Genomic DNA, 21,628 nt, shown 5'->3' on the forward strand with positions numbered 1-21,628 from the left:
ATATATATATATATATATATATATATATATATATATATATATATAGATAGATAGATAGATAGATAGATAAAGCTCTGTGTTTTCACTGCATTACTGTAAGTAATACCTTACTCTTTAGTGTCACTATGTAACATAAAAAGCTTTGTGCATACTGTATTTTATTTATTTACAATGTTGTTATAATGACTTTTATATATTACACATAATTTAAAAGAATATTGCTTATGTTTTTTTACTACATACTAAAACACAAGTTGCCAGATATAAAAATATCAGCCTTTGCATGTCATTCTGTTTTGAGAATATGTCACCTTCTAAAAACACCATGTTGAACATCTTGAAACAGTTACAGTATACACACAAAACTTAATCACTGTATCAATAACTAGTCTGATGATTTTGGTAAAGTGCCCTTTTATTGGTTTAGTGAAATCAAAACATGTTAATTGTTTACATTTTGGATCGCTTGCAAACAATAATATCATCTTCTATAAATTCCAGTCAGCATACTTTTTGAGCAATTATGGTTATGGAAGCGTGATAAGGATTCTTTTTAAATATAGCTGTCATCTAATTACCACAGAATAACGAAATTGAGATATGACTACACTGTATGCTATAAATATTGTGATATTGTTTAGGATTAATCACAAATCATCTTGATGTCAATGATGTGCCCATGTTTACACTAGAGATATCTTTACAATGGATAATTAACTTATTACTCATAAGCTCCATTCAGATGAATTAAAGTTACGATCTGTAAGTGCAGCCAAATTAGAAGTGTGGAAAACATTTGTTATAGTGACTGATAGTGAAAATTGTTATTTAGGTTTCTCTGTATGCATGAACTGTTTTCCAGTGTTCAGATAAAAAGGCAGATCTACAAGTACACCAAGTATTGGGGAAGCATAAGTGCAAGATTACCACTGGATAAACCATGCTATTCGCTGTATCCAAATCTAAGAAACAAGTTCTATTATCAAAAAGAAGTTTGCTATGATTCAAGGATGCGTCAAGTTTATTTGTTGGGACAATAGGTCCTTCGACACCTGCTGAGAAGGCTTTAAAGAGCTCATTCAAAAGGTAAGTCTAACTTAAAGTATTGCCTTGCCATGCCGGGTAGAGGATGCTTGCATGCTTAAAATCGAGTGCGTTTTGCTGTGTAATCAAAAAGTGTTTCCTTTTACTTAAGTTTCAGTCCGTGGATGAGCCATTAAGGCTACAAGAATTTCACACGTCTGTCTACAGAAGTTTCACTGAAGCTTTTTGGTAGCTTACTTTGCAGACATGCAGATGATGTGCTATTGCTTTATTTTCTAAGACTTAGAATAAGTAGGATATGACTGAATGAAGGTGACAATTGAAAAAAAAAAAAGCTTTAGTGTAGTTCTTTCTGCATTAATGTAATCTTCATTCTAAAGGAAATAGTTATCATGCTGTATGTGATAAAAAAGATTAAGTTCATGAATAAAAAGCATTACTAAAGCACTTTTATTTTTAATTTTCAGGTATTTGAACTCCAACATAAAATTTTGAGCTACTGGATGCCAATAACTGTTTGCCTCATCCAACAACTGTCATTCGTCAACAGCAGCAACTGTAGAACCTTCGAAGTTGGAGTCAGCAGCTGGGCTAAACGAGGCCTTGCAATCTGGGGCTTTTGGCTTCACTACAGAAATGTGGATTTACAGCTTTTGCCAGCAATCATATTCCACCATTACAGCCCACGTCATCACATAGGACTTTGTTTTAAAAAGCAGAGTCATCTGTACTGACCACTATAACTCGTCAAAACCAAAGACAGGCCTCAATGTACAAGACCATCTGGTGGAGTTTTTTGCCAAGTTTGGGATAAGTTCTTCACTGCCAGAGAATGCTGTTTTCACAACTGAGTAAGGTACCGGTAACAACATTGTTTATGCCCTACGTGATGGAGAAGACTGAACTGCGTCGAGCATGTTTTAAACCGTGTCCTCACACAGTCTTTTGAACAAATGAATGGCCCAGCAACGATATTTCAAGAGTTTGTGTCTACTAAAGATCTGGTCAGGTATGCGAAGAAAGCTGGCCTTCATGGAGTCCTAGATGCCTCCCTAAAGGAAACCTGCGACATTCACTGTAATTCCAGCTGTAAGATAATACAGTCGATTCCAGATAATTATTGTTTCGTCCTCGTCCCACACTGCCATAGGCTCCAACAGCAGTAGTTCTGTGTAGGAAAGACGTCTCTCAGTGAATCGTCCCTCATAGGGTCAGCCTTCAAGATCATCTCAGGTGTAATAACACAAACCTCTTGCGTTCGAAGTCTTCATTTCCAGTTAATTACAATCTCTGCTTGCCAACTAAACTTAATTACTTTCACAAGTGCCAGAGCTACACTATCTTTACATGGGTCACAGTGAACTGACTCCTCCACTCTCTCCCCCATCCTTTTTATAACCTTTCTTGCTACTCAAACGTTTTAGGTACTCCTTGCAGCAAAAAAGTTCTAAGTCGGAGACATCTAAAATATTCCAGAGCATTCCTACATTACGTAGCACTCTAAATGCTTTACCATACAAACTGAAATTAAATCTGAGCACTGCACAATTTAACAGTCGTCCAAGTAAAAAGTTATGGAGACAAAAATCTAATGCATAACTTTGCAAAATACCTCAGTCTACATCAGTAGGCTACCAGGCAACTCCGACTAGTAACAAAAAATTAGAGAATTATCAGGAATTTTCCATTATCACCTAGCTAGCATTCCTGCTTCTTAACACTACCCCCTCCCAAGTTCTTTTGTCATCCCGAGAAAACTTCACAATATTTACAAACATAATCCTTAATCCTGACAAAACATTTAATTATACGCAGAATAGTCCTTCAATTTATCAGATCTTCTCCTAAGCCCCTTCCAGTGACTTCCCTGTTCCTCTACACAGTCTACTCTTCCTGAAGTGACTTGGTTATCCTGCTGATCCGCTTCTTCCCTAGGGAAATTGTCACCACCCTCTAGGGCACCGGTTAATTCAACAAGGTCAGATTTGAATCCAGAAAGGTCACGAGTGGTCGCTACACCAAATAACCCACTTAAAATTTCTCCCCCAAGATCAAAGAGTCCACGCTTCACTCGCTCGTGAACGACCTACATGTGTTTGGTTAGAGAAAGTGTCATGTAAATGGGAGAACTGCATCCTAACATACTCTAGCTTCCAAAAGATAGGTAGGTAAAGTGGGTACCAAAAGGCATCCTTGTTATGTTGTTTCATGATGGCAGACAGAAAGGTCTGTATATACTCTAGCTGGTGTGTAAAAGACGGGCAGGGTGATGGCCGCGGCGTCATCGGCTCTAGGTCATAGCACAAGGAGACTACATCTTTCACCACTGTTACCTCACCTCTTGCGCCAACCAAGGCCTCGGGCCATACGGCACCATCGTCCTCACCCAGCCCAGACCCTACTAGGATCAGCATTGCCATCACGTGGACCCACAACATCTTTCCTATAAAATAAGTTGAAATTAGAGGGTCTAAAATGACAATTTTATGTAAGAGACTTGTTGGCAGAGCACAACTTTGCACGATAGTTATTAACGGCTGGGGAAGGTGGCATTGTTCCAGAAGGAGAATAGGAACCTGAATAAGTGTAAAAAAAAAAAAAAGGGAATGGGGGAAGGAGGAGCATTTCTGGGTTGAGAAGATGAGGCATCTCCCAGTGGTTCCCCCAATATTATGCCCCTCGGTGCATGTTTGAGGTCATCGGCATGCACCCATTTGGTCTCTGCTTTAGACAGATCTTTTATTTCAAATTTATGGCCTATACGAGAGATACCACAGAAAGGACCCAGGAATTTTCTATCAAGTTTTGATCCACGCTTGTGATCCAGGGCAAAAACTAAATCACCTACTTGGATTGTAATTTCTGAGACAGCTGTGTTGCTTGCATACCACATCTGCGTTTGAGAGGACCAAATGATCCTGAATGTACTAATGAATTTTCTGGAAATCTGAAAAGTGGACTTTGCCAAAATCGTCATGACTGTAGACTGGATCAGGCTTAAACTGCAATAAGAAATAAGGGAGTCTCTTGTCGAAGCCATAGATAACAAAGAATAGAGTTTCACCAACTGACTTATTAAGTGATCCATTAACTGATGCAGCCACCTGCAGAATTCACTCATCCCAAGTGGAACTCTGATCTCCCACCAAGTGACAATGACTCTCCAGTATCTTCCTATTCGGCGCTCTACGAGGCCATTAGAGGCTGGATGATGGGCAATAATACTGTACTTACTAATTCCAGAGTGACGACAAATTTCTTCCAGCACTGAATTGATGGACTCTGTCCCATTATCGGTTGAAATTACTTCTGGAGTTGTGAAAGGACAAATGACTGAATTAACAAAAGCATGAGCAACTGCATTAGCAGATTTGTCATGCAATGGAGCCAATATCACGAATCTGGGAAAATGATGGACTGATATTAATAGATAAACTAAGGCAGCTTCTCTATGTGGTAATATCAGATCAATGGAGAAAGTTTACCAAGGCCTTGACGGTAACATGCATTGCAGTGAGTTTCTACATCCTTTCGCATAGTGGGTCAGTAATATGAAAGACACTCCTGTCGTAAGCTTTTGTCTTTACCAGGGTGTGATGCATGAAAGGTGTCATGAATTAAATGGAGGGCACAGGAATGAAGTCTGTTGGAATGACTACTTGTCTAACTTTGCAATGAGGCACATCGTTATCTGTGAGTATCGTCTTTTTGTAGAGTATGTCATTAAAGAGGAAGGAATCAGACACAGAAACTGGTAACTTTAGCAATGAAGACTCATCATCTGACAAGAAAGTATATGACCTGAGACTACTGAGGGTCAACACGCTGGAAACCATGGAGTGTGTCATAACTGCACGCCAAATTTACGTTACAACCAGTCAAGACTGTGGGAACATAATGAGAGAGAGCATCGACTTTCCTGGGACATATTTAAACGTTGGATTATAGTCATGAACAATAACTGCCCAACATGCAATGACCAGTAATATTATGTCCTCAGAATAGGTCACACACAGGAAGATGATGTCTGGATATAAACAGGGTAACCGAAGACGATGTCAGATAAATATTTTAGGGACCAGATCACGGCGAGGGTTTCCCAGTGAGTTACACTGTAATTCTTTTCTGTGGAGTTCAACACACAGCTGGCATAGGCAATGACACGTTTCTTTCCCTCTGATTCATCTTGCATGAGAACAGCACCGAGGCCCACTCCAGAAGCATCAGTACATAGTATGAATGGTTTGAATATTCAAGGAATACCATGACCGGGGCTTGTTCGAAAGCAGTTTTCAGGGTGGTAAATGCATAGCTGGTTCATTTCACCACATAAAAGATTTGTCATTCTTCAACAGTTTCGTCAATGGCACAGCAGTTTAAGCATACCCGTTGATGAAACAACGATAGTAGCCACTAAGACCGAGGAAACTATGTACTGCATCTCTGATGGTGAGAGTAGCCAAGTCTGTTGCTGCATTTACATTTTTGTCCGATGTATGAATGCCGTTAGCTTCGACGACATGTCCTAGGAGCTGCAGCTTGTTACGTTAGAAATGACACTTTGAAAGCTTGATTTTATGTCCAGCTTGTTTGAGCCCAATGAATACCACAGCCAATCTCGCTGAGTTCCTCTACAGAGCGACTAGCAATAATGACATCATCAAGATAAGCAAAAGACTGAGTGACCTATTGTGCCAGTGAAGACTGTATGAATTAACCACATGAATGCCAAAGGTGCATTTCTTAAACCAAATGGGAGTCTACGCAATTGATAATGACCAGACAAGGTGCTGATGTCAGTGACTGGGCAAGACAATTCCTCCATTTCTACCTGTCAGTAGCCACTCAAGAGATCCAGGGAGGAGAAAACACAACTGTTTTCTCCCAAGTATTCCAATAAATCGGTGAGTACAGGAACTGGGAATCTAACCAGAACAGTCAGTGCATTTACGAGACAGTAGTCTATGACTGGCCACAGTACACCACCTTTCTTTGGAACAAGAAATAAAGGACTGTTCCACCGATTGTCAGAGCGTTCGATGACGTCGAATTCCAACATTTCCAGAATGAGATGATCAGCCTGTTGATGTTGACTATGAGATAAGCGATAGGCAGGGACATAGACTGGCTGAGCTTCAGGCTGTTATGTAATGGAGTATTTTACAAGACTAGTTTTGTCTATGTTCTCACCAGGTAGGACTACTACTTCACAATAGTCTTGCAAAAGATCAAGCAAATGACAATGTACTCAGAATAATTGCCCCGTTTCATATGAGATTCAAGATTAGATGAGGTGGTAATTTCAGTAGAGTGAACAACTGAGCACGGATCTGCAACAGAGTGGGAAGTCTTGGCACTCACGTTGGGATGCTGGGTACACCAAAAAATCACCAATCTGTGTCCCAGTATGCAGCTTAAGTGGGGCATTTTTAGTGTTGGCTAAGTACAAATAGGATAAGCCATCATCTGACACCGAGCACATCGCAGACTTGTAACTCAAGCCCTTAGCACATCATGTCTCAGACTGAGAAATGGCAGTGACACCACTAGCGGACCCAACAATCTTCAGAGCAACTTAATTATATAGATTGGGGAGCTAAACCATGCACTGTTATACCACCACCAAGTTTGCTGTTGATAACTGCAATAAGTCTGCTAGGGGTAATGAGGTAGGTAAGGATGAGTTCAATGACGGCTCAGTGCCACAGGATGGCTCTCCAATATCAAGCATGGATGAGTACAGTTCTTCATTAAGGGGATCAGAGAAATCAGTAACTGGATCAGGCAGATCAAAGGAGGATGGATCTGATGATGGATCATTAGGAGGGATTGTAATGTATCTACTAGTGTGTGTGAAGCATGGTCTGTTATATTTGGTGCACAGAAACCTTGAATAGAGACTCCCCTTTTTTTTTTTTTTTTTTTTTTTTTTTTTTTTTTATGCGAGGAAGAAGGAACCAAAGGCCATGAGCCCGCAGTAACAGTTCCCTCCAAGAGAAAAACAAAATACAATAGAGAGCCAAATTCAAGATCCGATCATTCTGAGATGCCTGGACACACTGCGTTTGAAAGACTGGAGATCATAGGCAGGAGGAAATACAGACAGAGGGAGACAGTTCCAGAGCTGACCTGTTGCATGAATGAAAGACTGGGAGTAACGGTTAACTCTTGCATTAGAGAGTTGGACAGAAAAGGGATGAGAGTTTGCTGCCAGACGGGTGCTACGCGCCCGTCGTAGAGGTGGAGGAATGCAAGCAGACAGTTCAGAGGAGCAGTGACCATTAAAGTAGCGATAGAAAAGAGATAAAGATGCAACAGTGCGGCGAAGAGACAGAGGTTGAAGGGAGTCAGTAAGAGGAGGAGAGTTAATGAGACGAAAAGCCTTTGACTCCACCCTATTGAGAAGAGCTGGTAACACATTGATATTCTCATCTGCCATGGTTTGAACACCTATTAATACATCGGCAGGGCAGCTAATCCAGGGTGTAACATAAAAATCAGCAATGAATGGGTCAGCCGAATCATGTAAAGAAATTCTAAACTGGGTTTTACAATTAATGTCTAAATATGATCCATGCACCATGCATAGATTTCGATCAAGGGGCTCAAAGAAGCTAACTCACTTTGATGTGTTACACTGAATTCTTGCTAACAACCTCTTCAGATAGTAAGTTGATGGCGGAACCTGAACCCACAAAAAGTGAGACATCTACCTGACCCGCACAACTACCCCTAAGTAGTGTAATACACGAACAATATCTTCTACGTAGGGTGTTTTTGAATGTTGTGCTGATCTTCCCAGAAGAATAACGTGCAAGGTAACGACACGAATCTGTAGTATGAGTGGTGGAATCTTTATGATACCTACAGTAAGGACAACGCAGTCTGGAAGGTGTACGCCGAAGCGGATCCTAACGATTTCATCCATGTTTGTGAGGAGAGCTCAATTCACAGTGACCAGGGAAACCACAATGCCAGCATATGATCGAGGACTGTTGGCCATGACACATAAGTGGATCAGACTGTCTTGCCCGATGTACACTTGACTGATCACAGTTATCAGCAGGTGAGCAGTGTCATGAGAGGGAAGGGACATTGTTAGTGGGACTTCTGGTGGTCAGCCGCGAACGTGAAAAGTCAGGTGAGACCTTGGTTGTTGGTACAGCCCTTGTAGCAGCATTTGTAAAGTGAGTCAATGTAATGTGAGTACTTGCTTGATTAGTGACTGGTGACCCCACTTTTTCGGTAATCTCCTATGAAAACTCTGGCAACTCATCTCCTCGTGCACATCCTACTTGTAATACAGTTTCCAACTGTTTGGGGTTTATCCAATTTTGAAACTTAAGGTATCCCATCAAACGACTGAAGTGTTTTAATTTGATGACCTCATTTTCACAGATGTCAGTGACCTAAGGTGTTTGTCTCAATAGGTGGCTTATCTCAGAAAAGGTTGCGTTTGCTACTGCGGCTACCTCATATATGTTTGCCTCTTTAGGTTGTATGAGCAGGCCATCACGCATGTTTCTTAAGAGAGTAGAGAAGACAATTAGAGAACCCTCTTTTGAAGAAGCACAACAGAATTTAATTAACTTCTTGCAAAAATCAGCAAATGTGGTGCAATTGTCAAAGTACCCTGATTGCAACCCGGAACCCATGTGCTATTTGCCTTGACCTGACCTGCCTTTAAGACAGTTGTTTCCAACTTGTGGGGCGTGCCCCCCTAGGGGGACACAAAGGGCTGCCTGGGGGGGGGGTGAAGGTTTGATAAAGAGGGTAATTATATTGGAAAACAATGAATTATGATGGAATTCAGTAATTTCTAAGTATGGAGAAAATATTTCAAATATGAATAAGAAATCTAGTTATCTGAACATAAAACAAATTCAGAGATTAAGAATCTGTGATGTTTATTGACATGTGCCAACTATGCCAGTAAAATACAGTATTTGAGGAAGGGGGGTGCACAGAATGTGTCATTCAGTGAAGGGGAACGAGAGTTAGAAAAGGTTGGAAACCACTGCTTTAAGATAAGAGATCTTCAGTGATTCGTCTCTGTACTGTCTGTTTGTGATGTTGGTTTCGACTTCACTGAGGAAGTCATATGCAGAAAGAGAAGAATCCTCAACAGTGAATGTTGGGTGGTTAACATCTGAGAAAACTGACTGTGGAGGGGGGACTTGAGTTGCCATGAAGGCATGAAGTTGAGGTAGCAAGGGTATGGGAGTAGTCACTGGACTAAGTTGAAGTGGTGTGTGGGAAGAGGCTGTTGTAGTGGCAGTGGTGTGTGACTGGGTTGGTGGTGGCATAGTTGTAGTAGAAGATAAAGACAAAGGCAGTGGTTCATTCGTTCGTTTGTAGTTTTCCCCCACCTGTAGTGGGGACCGAGCCATACATTAGCCCGGTCAGTGGGATTGAGCATGTCATTAGTATGAGGGAAGATGAGGTGTGGGCGCGGAATGGTCCCAGTGGGCCGCCCCACGCACATGCAACGTCTTCTTCTTGTGTTTCTTATCTTGGAGGTGCGGTGCTGCACACCATTGCAGCTAGACTGCTATAAGGCGTTGAGGCAACGAGTCTTGCAGCGGAACTGCGGAGTGTTTGTAGAGATGATGCTACAGCTTGTGATCTTGGGATGTCAGGGTTGGGGTAGGGCAGCTCTACCGGAAGACAGGATGTGGTAGGTCAGTGGAGTATGTAGTGTAGGAGGGGGAAGGAGGTGATGGCTTTACAATGGTCACATTCGGTGAGCGAGGGATTGTCAGCTGCATTGAGCTCAGCATAGCACAGGTACCCAAGTCGGAGACGACAGAGGAGGGTGAGTAGTTGGTTGTCGTTGGGGAGTGGTAGTGGGAGCTGGGTGTAGTTCGTGGCTTGTGCGAACCAGGTAGCAGATGGGGAGCCGAGCTGCACGTGTAGATTGTGATCTTCGCGGCTACGGGCGGCTGTGCACTTTTTAATGAGGCGTTTGATTTGGGAGAGACTTGTTTTGATGTCAATGTCTGGATTGGCGTGCTTTATGGCCTGTTTGGCGGCGTTGTCAGCTCGTTCATTGCCTTTAATGCCAACATGACTGGGGACCCAGTGTATGGTAGTGGATCCCCCTGTCTCCTGGATATTTTGGGCTGTGGCAAGGATGTCTGTGATTAGGTGGATATTGTCAGAGGGTGCATTTTGTTTTAGGGCATGTATTGCAGCTGTCGAGTCAGTGTGGATGACGATGATCAATGAGGGGGCAGTGAAGAGGACATCTTTCAGTGCCGCTGCAATGGCAGCAAGCTCAGTTTGGAGTGTGGAAGCTCCACTGGGGAGTCGGAGACTTTTAGTGCGTTCTCCGCAAACAAAGGTGGCACCAGCATTTGTGTTCGCAACAGAGCCGTCAGTGTAGTAGGTGATGGAGGTGGGAGGGGTGATGGAGGTCATGCGATGTAAACTCTCTTGGCGCAATTGCTGAGTGGGGGTGTGTGCTTTGGCTGGTGAGTGTGGGATGATAAGGTTACAAGGAGGAGTGTCCCACGGGGCAGGGGGGCAGTAGTGCTCAGCTAGTGAGTCAGGGGCTTGCGTTACATGTTGTGTGAACTCAAGTCCATGGATGGTGCGGGCAGCACTGTGCAGCCAGCCATGAGAGAGAATGTCTGGGTGCAATCTGGTTGCTGCTTGGAGTCGAGGGAGTAGGGGTAGGGGGGAGGCTCGGTGGGCGAGTTTTGTTGCTAGGCCTGCCACTCTTGCTTGGATGTGGTGGTCGAGGGATTCTAGGTTACATTCCATGTGGAGATTGCATATGCAGGTCCATCTTGGAGAGCCGATCATGATCCGCATGGCTTCATTCTGCACCACTTCCAGTTTGTCGATCAGGTCGGGTCCGATGGTTAGGAGGGAAGGAGCAGCATAGTCTATGATGGACCTGATGGCTTGTACGTAGAACAGGCAGAGGACCTTGAAGGATGCTCCCCCCCCTTTCCCTGCTAAGGATCTGAGTGCATTGATGCGCAGCCTGGTTTTCTCTCTCAGTTGCGTGATTTCTGAGCGGAAGGAGAGTTTGGAGTCTAGTGTTATGCCCAGGTATATATGGATGGTGACATAGTCTATAGGCATTTGCCCGAGGTAGAGATGGTCCTTGGGAGGCCTGATGCCTATGGGAAGGGCTTTGGTTTTGCTTGTGTTGATTTTTAGACCCAACTCCCTGCATTCATTGCAGGTTTTTGTTAGTGCCTTCTGTGCTCACAAGTGGTAGGGGCCACCATGGACGACGAGGGCAATGTCATCCGCGTAGCAGAGGAGGCAGGTTCCGGGTCCCAGGTCGATGTGGAGGAGGCACTCCACTAGGGCGTTAAAGAGGGTTGGGCTGAGGACGCTGCCCTGTGGAGTGCCATTTTGGTGTCGATGGGGGGTGGATGTGTGGCCCTGAAAGCGGACAGCTGCTTCACGATCCCGGAGGAAGTCCTCGAGCCAACAGAGGAGGCGACCCTTAACGCCCCTGTGTGCCAGGGTCGCAAGGATAGCGTCCGGGCATGCCTGCTCGAAGGCCTTCTCGAGATCAATGAAGACGGCTAATCCTTTACCTCCATGGAGCTCGGAGAGGAAGGAGCTGAGGCATTCTGCAGCTCTTTTGCCCCTGGTGTATGCAAAGATATGACTGTGAGGAGAGGGGAAGCACCAGGTGAGACGGTGTAGAACCATCCTCTCTGTAGTTTTTCCGAGGCAGCTGAGGAGGGAGATGGGTCTGTGGCTTTTGGGGTCGTTTGGCTTTGGGATAGGGTGGATGACAGCATGCTTCTACTGTGAGGGAACGCGACCTAGTATCCAGGAGTGATTTAGGAGGCCAATGAAAGCTTCTCTTGCTGCTGGGCCTGTGTGTGAGAGCATGCTGTACGGAATGCCATCTGGGACTGGGGCGGTGTACGAACTGGATTTGTAGGCCTGCGCGAGCTCGTGGGCTGTGAAGGGTCTGTCAGACTCAGCTGAGGTGTTTTGGCTGGTATGAATTATTTCTTTTCTGTGATAATGGAGTGCCTCTTGTCGGAGCCGTGTGCCTTCTGGGAGCTGAGTGGGGGAAGTTCGGTGGGCGAACTCTTCTGCCATGTTTTCAGCCTTTCCCAGGGAGTCTGGGTGGGAGGGGGGGTGGTTTGGAGGGGGACCAGAGATGGTTTTGAGCTTTCTCCAAATGGAGCCAAAGCTGGAGTGAGCCCCAAGGGACTGACACCACTCCAGCCATTTCTCCTCCTTGATACTGTTCTTTTCAGCTATTGCGTATTGGATGACTGCCTGGAGGTATCAGAGCGCATCTGGGGTGGGATTGGCTCTGTATATCTTTTTTGCCCCATTGAGTTGATGGTTTAGTTCCTTGACTTGAGGGCAGTAGAACCACTGGTCTTTGTGGCGATGTCTTGGGGGGGGCAGTGGTGGGGATGGCGCTTTCTGCTGCTGCTTGAAAGGCTGCTGTGACCTGTGCAGTGTGATTATCCAAGTCTGGGGAGGAGATGGTGGTGGAGAGGCGCTCAAGTGTGGTGGTGAAATGGGCCCAGTCGGCGAGTTTAGTGTTCCATCGTGGGGGGGGTCCAGGGGGTTGGAGTAGTGGGGCTATTGAGATGGTGCATATGATGGCATGGTGGTCTGAGGTGATGGTGGGGTGGATCTCCCATTGTGTTAGGTGTGCTAGGTTTGATGATATGAAGGAGAGGTCTAATCTGCGCCCCTGTAGGTGTGTTGGTACTTGTGGGTCATTGAGGAGGGTGATGGAGGGCTTTTCTTCCTTGAGAATGGCTAGGTGGCGGCCTGGGGGATTGGTGGGGCTGCGTGATCCAAGACAGGTGTGATGTGCATTTATGTCGCCCACGATAAACGTCTGCTCAGTTGTAGAGAGTGAAAAAATTTCGTCCAAGGAGAGGTCGGCCGTGGGGGGGCGATAAATGTTGAAGATCTTAAGGTGGCCATTTGCTAGTTTGATATCGACTCCTTGGACTTCTGCACGGGATCAGCAGTTCGGTAGTGGGGTGATGGTTGTGGCCGGGATGTGGCTCTGGACAAGAATGGCGCAGCCCCAGGGGCCGCAGGCAGTGATGAAGGTTGTTGAAGGTCTAAAAAATCAGTTGGGGAAGATGAAGTTACAGTATCTGGTGTCAAATAATCTGGATATTCTGCAACGGTTCTAGGGTTTGTATACGTGGTAGTATGTGTGGTAGGAATAGTAACAGTAACAGTTGAAGTAGTCAAAGGAGTTGCTTGAGATTTAGAGTACGATTTTCCATTACGGAGGCACGTTATGCCATCATCACTTACATTATAATCATGTTCACTGTCATATTCAGTTGGAGAGAGAACTGCTTTCTTAAAAATATTCATTCATTGAGGAAGAAAGAAATTAAATAAATGAATGAATGAATGAATGAAAATGCTACTATGAATGATAAACAGCGAATAGTATATGAAGAAATATGATTTATATACAATGAGTGTGAATGGGAGACTAGTCAATGAGTTATGTACAGCAAAATCTGAAGGCGACTTGGAGAAAATGGAACGAAGGAGGAGTGAGTAAACGAAAAATAAAGAATGAAGAATTTTACGTAATGAACAAAATTAAATGAATTTTAATCATAGTCTATTGAGAAAACACACTTTCTCAAACAACACAATCTCTACTGAATGGAATGGTTAGACGAAATAGAAAATATATGAATATTCGAATAAGAGGATAATATTGACAGTATATTGTAGGTAGAAAATGAGTATTCTCTCGAAGGCAGACCAGCGTAGCATCAGGCGGCAAACTCCTCCTCCCATGGAAGTCGTTGATTGGGCAGAGTAGACTGTGTCGTAACCGTGAGACACTCATGTACCAGGCAATGTGGGGAAGCTGATAGGGGAGGAAAACTGTGACGTAGAGCACCGTGATTGGCCAAACTCCCTCCTTCATGACACCCGAGCAGCTTAGTGGTGGGGCAGTGGTGTATCACCGAGCATGGTAACAGTTGTGGTGGGGACAGTTAGGAATGTGAGGGGTTAAATCATGAAGCCATTGCAGAGTGTAGTAAAGTAATGGTTGGTTACACAGAAATGGCAGTTCAGGCAGCTTCTAATAGCAAGTTAGTGGTGAAGGACTCACTGGGGTTGTGGCAGTGTAGTGGCAGGTGGGGGTTGGTGTGGGTTGAAGGTATCCCCGTGCAGAACCATACCAAAAATTATATAGGAAGGCTGGAGGCTGGAGACAGGAACAGATTCTCGTCGTGGGAGGTACAGTACCTTGGGCAAGGGGGCAATTGCATGGAGATTGCCCACAGGGGACGTGAAATGACGTTTATCCCACTGCTGCCACCACTTGTTAGTCTTCCCCCACTCGTTGACTGTTGGTAAATCTAAGGTTCTGGGCGATATTGTGGATATATATTTACACAAGAACAGCACAAGTCATGCCTCCACCAAGTCATCCTTGTCTCTAGCCTGTAAGCTGGTTTGCTTCTCTCTCTCTCTCTCTCTCTCTCTCTCTCTCTCTCTCTCTCTCTCTCTCTCTCTCTCTCTCTCTCGAAAAAGACTGTGTAGGCAGAATTTGAACTAGATCAGACTTTAGGTAAGGGAATTACGTCACGTACACCCTACTTAGAACACACTTACATACTACTGGTTTACAAGTGGTTACAGTGTTTCAGCTTCTTGATCCTCCTCACCATTATCGGCTGTGGGTGCAAGCAACTCCTCGAAGCTGTCCCAGCTGTACTGTCTATTCCATAGTACTGCCAAAGACCATTCACATGTACCACCTTTGGACGAGACTTCCTGCCTCCCAGAATCCAGTATGTTACATTTCACGGGTTGGCGCTGAAGTTACGGTGACTGTCTCTTCTGATGAGGATTGAATAGCCAAACTTTGCCACGAAGTTCACTCCTCTTTCCTTGGCATCATATTTGCACTTCATCATTTCACCTTAGAAAGTCAAAGTTCCTCAAGCTTGATGATGTACCTCAGCCAATCTTTCCAGAAGATGACTCACATAGTTGGAGGAGTATGTAGGCAGCGCTTTACCAGGTGGTCTTCCCATTAACAGATCAACTGGCAAAAGAAGTGTTGCCGGTTCTGGGTAAACATGGCAAATGCACTCCGCCATGTACTTAAAAGCTTACTGTATATGTATCTTTTAATTTTATTTATCAGTTGCACTGATCAAGACATGATAACTTTAATTCTTTGCGGCTGGAGGGAAGCAGCCGCCATATTGGCGATGACGTCAGTATTCACACTGCAGACGACACTCCAATCCATCACACAAGGCTTTACCAGTAACAGCGATAATAGTTGTCATGATATTTACCGACATGGCCACACTTCCAAACTACCCCCTTCAGGTATGTTGTGAAGGAATACTTTTCATGGTTTTTATGAGTGGTACTTGTTAGGTACATAAACTGCAGTGAAATCGACTGAAAGTAGCATATGGCTACACCATTCCCGAGCAGTAATCGTACCTGATGAGGCAGAAAATGTTTAATGTATGGCGTACAGTATTAGCTGTATGAGTTTATATTGGTATTATGTTTATGAATGTTTAATATTTGACCTCATCATTATCAGTTTTCTGAAAGAACAGGTTCAGTGAGTGACACTGAACTCGATAGTAAAGTACAATACCTTGGGAGAGTGAGATGAAATACCGAATCGGCGATCATTTACCGAATCAACACCGAATCGGCACTTTTAATTGGTGTTATAGATTTTATCACCATATAGGTTCATACATATCTGATTATATGAAATCCGATCAACGTTGTGTGTTTAATTTAACTGTTCTTAAAAAAAAAAAAAAAAAAAAAATCGGATTCAGAGTGGAAACTTGCTAAAGTTAGTGGAAGTGTGTCTCCTTTAGTTCAACAACTTGCCTTGGTAGACTTCTACTTTGTATAAATATCAGTTTAATATGCAAATACATTTATTTGCACTGAAAATCATAATTTGTGGTAAATAGAAGTCCGTCAAGGCATGCTGGCGACCTAAAGTACAAATACTCGCTAACCTTAGCACAGTCTCACTCTGAATCCTAATTTTCTATTAAGTGTTATATTAAGCACAGTTTTTTTGACTGAGTTTCAGATAATTAGGTGTGTATGAACCTATGTGGTGAAGAAAATAATATCTTCACAATAGTAAAGGCTGTATTCCAGCACTGGTAACTTCCGACGAGCAGCCAGCCACCATTGCTTTCATTTATTCTCATTGGCTGCTACACAAAGGAATAATTTCCCTGGTGTGCTTTTCTTTATGTGCTTACATATTGGAACGAATCACTAGTAATTATTCCTCTTGTCACTGGGCATTCTTAGAGGTCAGAAATAAGCACAGTGTATGTAGGCCAAACGTAAACAAAGTCGACTATGCTGTCTTAGTGTGAGTAGTGAAGTCACGACCAAGCAGAGGCCGTTTCAGAGTCACGTAATTTTTCAGCTACTTTGTCTATTATTTTTTCATGTACCCGCACAATTTTTTGAAAAAATGGCTGACACAGTAATTTCTGTGTATTGTTTACCTATACAAGTATCTTGCTTAAAAAATAAAAATAAAAATGCCCGGAAACTTGTCCATTGCAAGTCAGTTTGCAGTGGAGTAGCCGGTTGACTCGTGGGATGCAGATTGATATGCCAACGCAGGTAATTTCTGGTCCCATTCCGTCTGGCCCTCTACAGAGTACTTGGCCGTTTTTGTCAGAGGGGCCAGTTGAATTTCTCCACCAACCCATCTGACTGTGGCCTTAGTGGAGTTGTCCTGGTCTTCTTGATCCCCAGTAACTTGCAGCACACACAGAACACAGCAGACTCGAAGTTTCTACCTTGGTCTGAATGTTGCTCTTGTGGCATCCCAAAATGTAAAAAAAAAAAAAAAACTTTTCAACTAGCACCTGAGAAATAGTTGCAGCTTCCTGATCTGGGATGGCATAGACTTCTAGCCACTTAATGAAGTAGTCCATGGCAACACAAATACACTGGTTTCCCTTTTCAGTGAATAACAGAGGTTCAGCAATGTCCACCGCGACTCTTTCCATTGGTACGCCCACTTGGTACAGCTGAAGAGGTATGCAACCATGTTTCTCCGTGTCTCTTCTTGGCAGAGCATACATCACAGACCCAACATGACTCTTCAACATCCTGATGCATGGTAGTCCAGTAGAACCTCTGCCACAACCGATTTAGAGCTTTATGCACTCTCAGATGCCCACTAGTGATCCAATTATGAAGCTCTTCTAAGACCTCAGACCTCATTTTCTTAAGAACAACCAGCTGCCAGTACTTCTTTAGGTCATCAGGCGTCTCCCACCAACACTCCAGTAGTCAAATGTTCAATTTAAGAAGGTCCCCCTGATTTCAGTAGCTCTTATTTACAGGACCAAACCTCAAAACCTCCTCCCAAGATGGGCACATTGAATTCCACTGCAGCCACTGTAGCACTGGTTGTAAATCTGTATCCTCCATCTACATCCTCTCCAGGTCTTCTTCTCTTGACAGTGGCCCTGTCACTGCAGCATGGCTGCATTTCGTGCTAAAATTTTCTTTCCTACTGCACTGCTTACAGACTAGGTCACAAGGCTGATGACTCAAGCTGTCAGCATTGCCATGTACCCAGCCAGGATGCTGCTGCACCTCACTGTACTGGTCCAGCTTCCTGAGCCAGTGTGCCAGTTGTCCGTCTGAATTTTCAATGTTATCTGCCACTTGAGTGCTGCATGGTCCGTCCTGACAATGAAGTAGGACCCATACAAATAGGGATGGAAGATGTCAAGGCTTTTCATCATTGCCAAGAGGTCCTTAAGGGTCACCAGTAGTTCCACTCTGGTGGGCTGAACTTCTTGCTGTAATATCCAGCTATCTATATACCTAGGCTGCTTCCCCTAAAGAAAAGGAGGTAGCCGAGACAGAATGACACTCCCAGTTTACTCATCTACACAAACACATTCATTCGCATCTAAGCCCCAAGGGGAGAAGGGACATATCCTCACAGCACCACATCACTCAAGGGTCAACTGCACTGTGTAATCAGCGACATCTGCAGCAGGGCCCGACAGCAGTCCTAACGGACCCTGGTTCGAATCCCGGCTGGGACAGGGAACAGTTTAAGGATTTGAATTTCATTAAATCAGGCTTTACTGATCTACCAGAAGACCCGCCGACATGTCGTAAAAATAACCCCACTAATACCAATACACCAGTCCTGTATGAGACAGCCCTAGCATGTATTCAATATGGACGGTGGGTGTTAGCGCCGAAGTGGTGACATGTAGAGGTGTATGGTATGTAGGAGGACTGCTGGGCCTTGATAGCAGGCTGTGAAGCCTATGTCCAGAGTCGGACACATAAAAAAAAAAAAAAACAGTGCCATGGTCACTAGTGTCACAGTCCAGGATGAATGGCTAAGTCTAATATGGGTACAGGAACACTGGAGAGCTTGCCAATGCATCCTTGAGTTCATCAAAGGCCATCTGAGTCCATACAGTCCACATAAACTTCTGCCTCTTTCTTAGCAACTTGCATAGAGATGCATCATCACAGCAAAGTCCTTGACAAAACGCTGGTAGTAGGGATGCAAACCCAGGAAGCTCCATAGTCCTTCACAGAAGTTGGAACCGGCCGGTTTCTCATAGCTGTCACCTTCTCTGGATCAGTACAGATGCCGTCCTTGCCTACAGTGTGTCCCAGGTACTTCACTTCCTTCTGAAACAAGTTGCGCTTCTTGGGGTTCAGCTTGAGGCGCACTACTCGGATCCTGTTGAGCACCTCTGACAGCCTTTCCAATTCCTGGTCGAAAATCCGTCCAAACACAATCGCATCATCAAGATCGATGAAAGCTGTTTGCCAGTGCAGGCCTTCCAATACCCTATCCATGAGGAGCCCAGAAGTAGCCCAGGGATTTCACTAGCCAAAACGCATCACTTTGAACTGTCATAAACCCTGCCCATATGAAAAGGCTATTTTCTCCTTGACAATTTCTGTGACCTTGACGTGGTGATATCCTGCTTTCATATCTAGGGTGGAGAACCACTTGGCACCTGACAGAGTATCCAGCATGTTATCAGTTCTTAACAAAGGATGTGCATCCTTCACTGTCATTTCATTTAGGACAGTAATCCACACAGCACCTCACTGAACCATCCTTCTTCCACACCAGAACAACTGCTGATGCCCAAGGACTGCTTGACTTTGAAAATTCTCCATCACCCTCTCCATTTTTTGCTGTTGAGCTGGCGCCATCCTCCAGGCAGGCTGTTTATTCAGGCAGTGATCCCCAGTGTCGATACAATGCTCCACCAGATCTGTGCATCCCAGGTCTATGTCTCTGGTGAAAAAGAAATCAGCAAACTTAACTAGCAGCTGCCTTAATTGCAGCACTTGTGACTCATCCAGGCACTGGCAACTTCTAGAAAACAGGTCTTGTAAGTGGTCTGGCAGATTCCCATCTTCTTTGACTGCAGTCGTTTTATAGACCTTCCTCTGATGCCACTCAGGGTCCACTGCCCGGCACACTCCCACTGTTCCTCCCTTGATGATCTTCTTTGCCTCACAGAAGAAATTAGCCACCACAACTGGCACTTCATCTGGGCCTGTCGCCATCAAAATCCTGCCCACCGTCTCTCCGGTCTTCGTCTTACACCGTCCATCAGGCTCCACCTCCCCTAGAGAGCTGTCAAAAGAGACACTCATCTTACACTGGAGCAATAGTTCAGATCCTGAAGATATCACTGTAATACGCAATGCCCTCACCTCACCACCAGAACTGGTACGTCTCACTGCCGAGTCAGGAATCGACTTTCTTCGGACTTTGAGCTTCATGGGGGAGAAATCCAGCTCACATTCCATGGACATCAGATAGTCCAAACCATGAAGGCAAGGATTCTCCATGTCAGCCATGTAGATTGGAAGCATAGCCCCTTCCCCTGCCACTTCAGTCCGGACATCCAAGGGTCCATACAGTTCTGTGTGGAGCCCAGTTATGCCATCCAATTGTTCCGATAACTCAGGGAGATACCAGTTACGTAACACATAAGGTCTAACAAAAGTCTGCTCTGAGGCTGAATCAATCACCAGGGAACACTTCTTGCTGTGTATTCTTCCGTCTACTCTCACACTATCAATCGAAGTCCTCTTGCATTTTCTCGGTGGTGGGGCTACTTAGGAAGAGCCGGCTAGTTTTTGCCCCTAAATACCAACCTTTAATAGTTTTCCATTTCTTTCTTGTCTTCTGCAGCCTTCTTTTTATCCTCCTTTTTCTTCTTTGGACAATCAGAACTGAGGTGTCCCACCTCACCACATGTCCAACACGCTGTTGTTGCAATCATAGATATCCTTCCAGTATTCAGTTGTTGCTCCTTCTTCCACTTATAACAATCCTCATTCTTGTGTCCTGGCTTCACACAGAACCAGCAACTTCCTCTGCTCTTCTCCTGCTCCTGTAGCAGTCCTCTTTCCCATGTCCTGGCTGCACACAATACCAGCAACTTCCTTCAATTTCTTCACTGTACTTATCTGTCCCTTTCTTGAATGAATCCTGAACTATGTCCTGCCTACGAGCTGTATGTGCTGGACCTGACGTAGGACTCAAAATTCCACAGCCCTGGCTAGTGCTTCCTGCATGCTTCTTGGTTGTGCCTGCTTCACCTGCCCTTGCAACTCTGCACAAGAGCATCAATGAGCTGGGCCCTCAGAAGAATAGCCAACAGGTTAGGTGCTGCTCCAGGGTATGCCTTGTATGCCATGCTCTCCAGTTGGTGAGCTAGCTGCTGAAGAGATTCGCTTTGAGCCTGTACATTGGTCCGGAACCTCCAAAAGCTCCATAAACCTCAGTCTGGGAAATGGTCCCATATCTGCACTCCAGCACATCAACTAGGGACTGATAACTGTTCCTCTCCTCCAGTGACATCTGACCGAGAACCTCCGTTGTGGCACCTTTGAGGCAAATAGCAAGCTGCACTACCCTCTGCCTATCATCCCAACCATTCTGATTCGCAAGTAACTCAAATTGCACATGATAAGCTTCCCAAAATACTTTGCCATCAAATTCCTGAAGTTTCTTTTTAATAGGACCCCCATTATAGCCATGCACTTCACTGGCTTGGGGTGTAAAAATTGGGGCATTATAATTAAGTCCAGGACTCAAAATTTCTACGTTATGATTATTCAGCCCTGTAATGCCACCTTTACATGCTTGCAATTCACCAACATTCACCCTACACTTCCCATTTTTTACATATGTTCCCTGAACACTAACCTGAGGCTCAGCAGTGCAATATTTCTCTGCTAATTATCTTCAACTGGTCTCCTTCATGCTGCCTGTATTCCATCACGTTATTGCTCATCTGATGCTTCTACTGCTGTACCTCAGCAAATACTTCCTTCCAACAACTTTTTTTTTTTTTCATGTGAGGAAGAAGGGACCAAAGGCAATGAGCCCACAAAACTGTTCCTTCCAAGAGAAAAACAAAATACAAGAGGGAGCCAAATTCAAGATCCATTCATTTTGAGATGCCTGGACACACTGCGTTTGAAAGACTGGAGATCATAGGAAGCAGGAAATACAGACAGAGGGAGACAGTTCCAGAGTTGACCTGTTGCA

The 21,628-nt window shown here is 44.5% G+C and overlaps 1 protein-coding gene across 1 annotated transcript; it reads right to left on the minus strand.

The window, feature by feature from the left end:
• Positions 1 to 9,726: 9,726 nt before the first annotated feature.
• LOC145409036 (uncharacterized) lies at positions 9,727 to 11,136 on the minus strand. Its single transcript, XM_080279596.1, has one exon. The coding sequence runs from the start codon at positions 11,134 to 11,136 to the stop codon at positions 9,727 to 9,729; it is 1,410 nt and encodes a 469-aa protein (XP_080135722.1).
• Between the last annotated feature and the right edge of the window lie 10,492 nt (positions 11,137 to 21,628).

Source organism: Coenobita brevimanus, chromosome 79, assembly GCF_032717465.1.
Source record: "Coenobita brevimanus isolate Jiangsu-jjx chromosome 79, ASM3271746v2, whole genome shotgun sequence".
NCBI classification, from domain to species: Eukaryota; Metazoa; Arthropoda; class Malacostraca; order Decapoda; family Coenobitidae; genus Coenobita; species Coenobita brevimanus.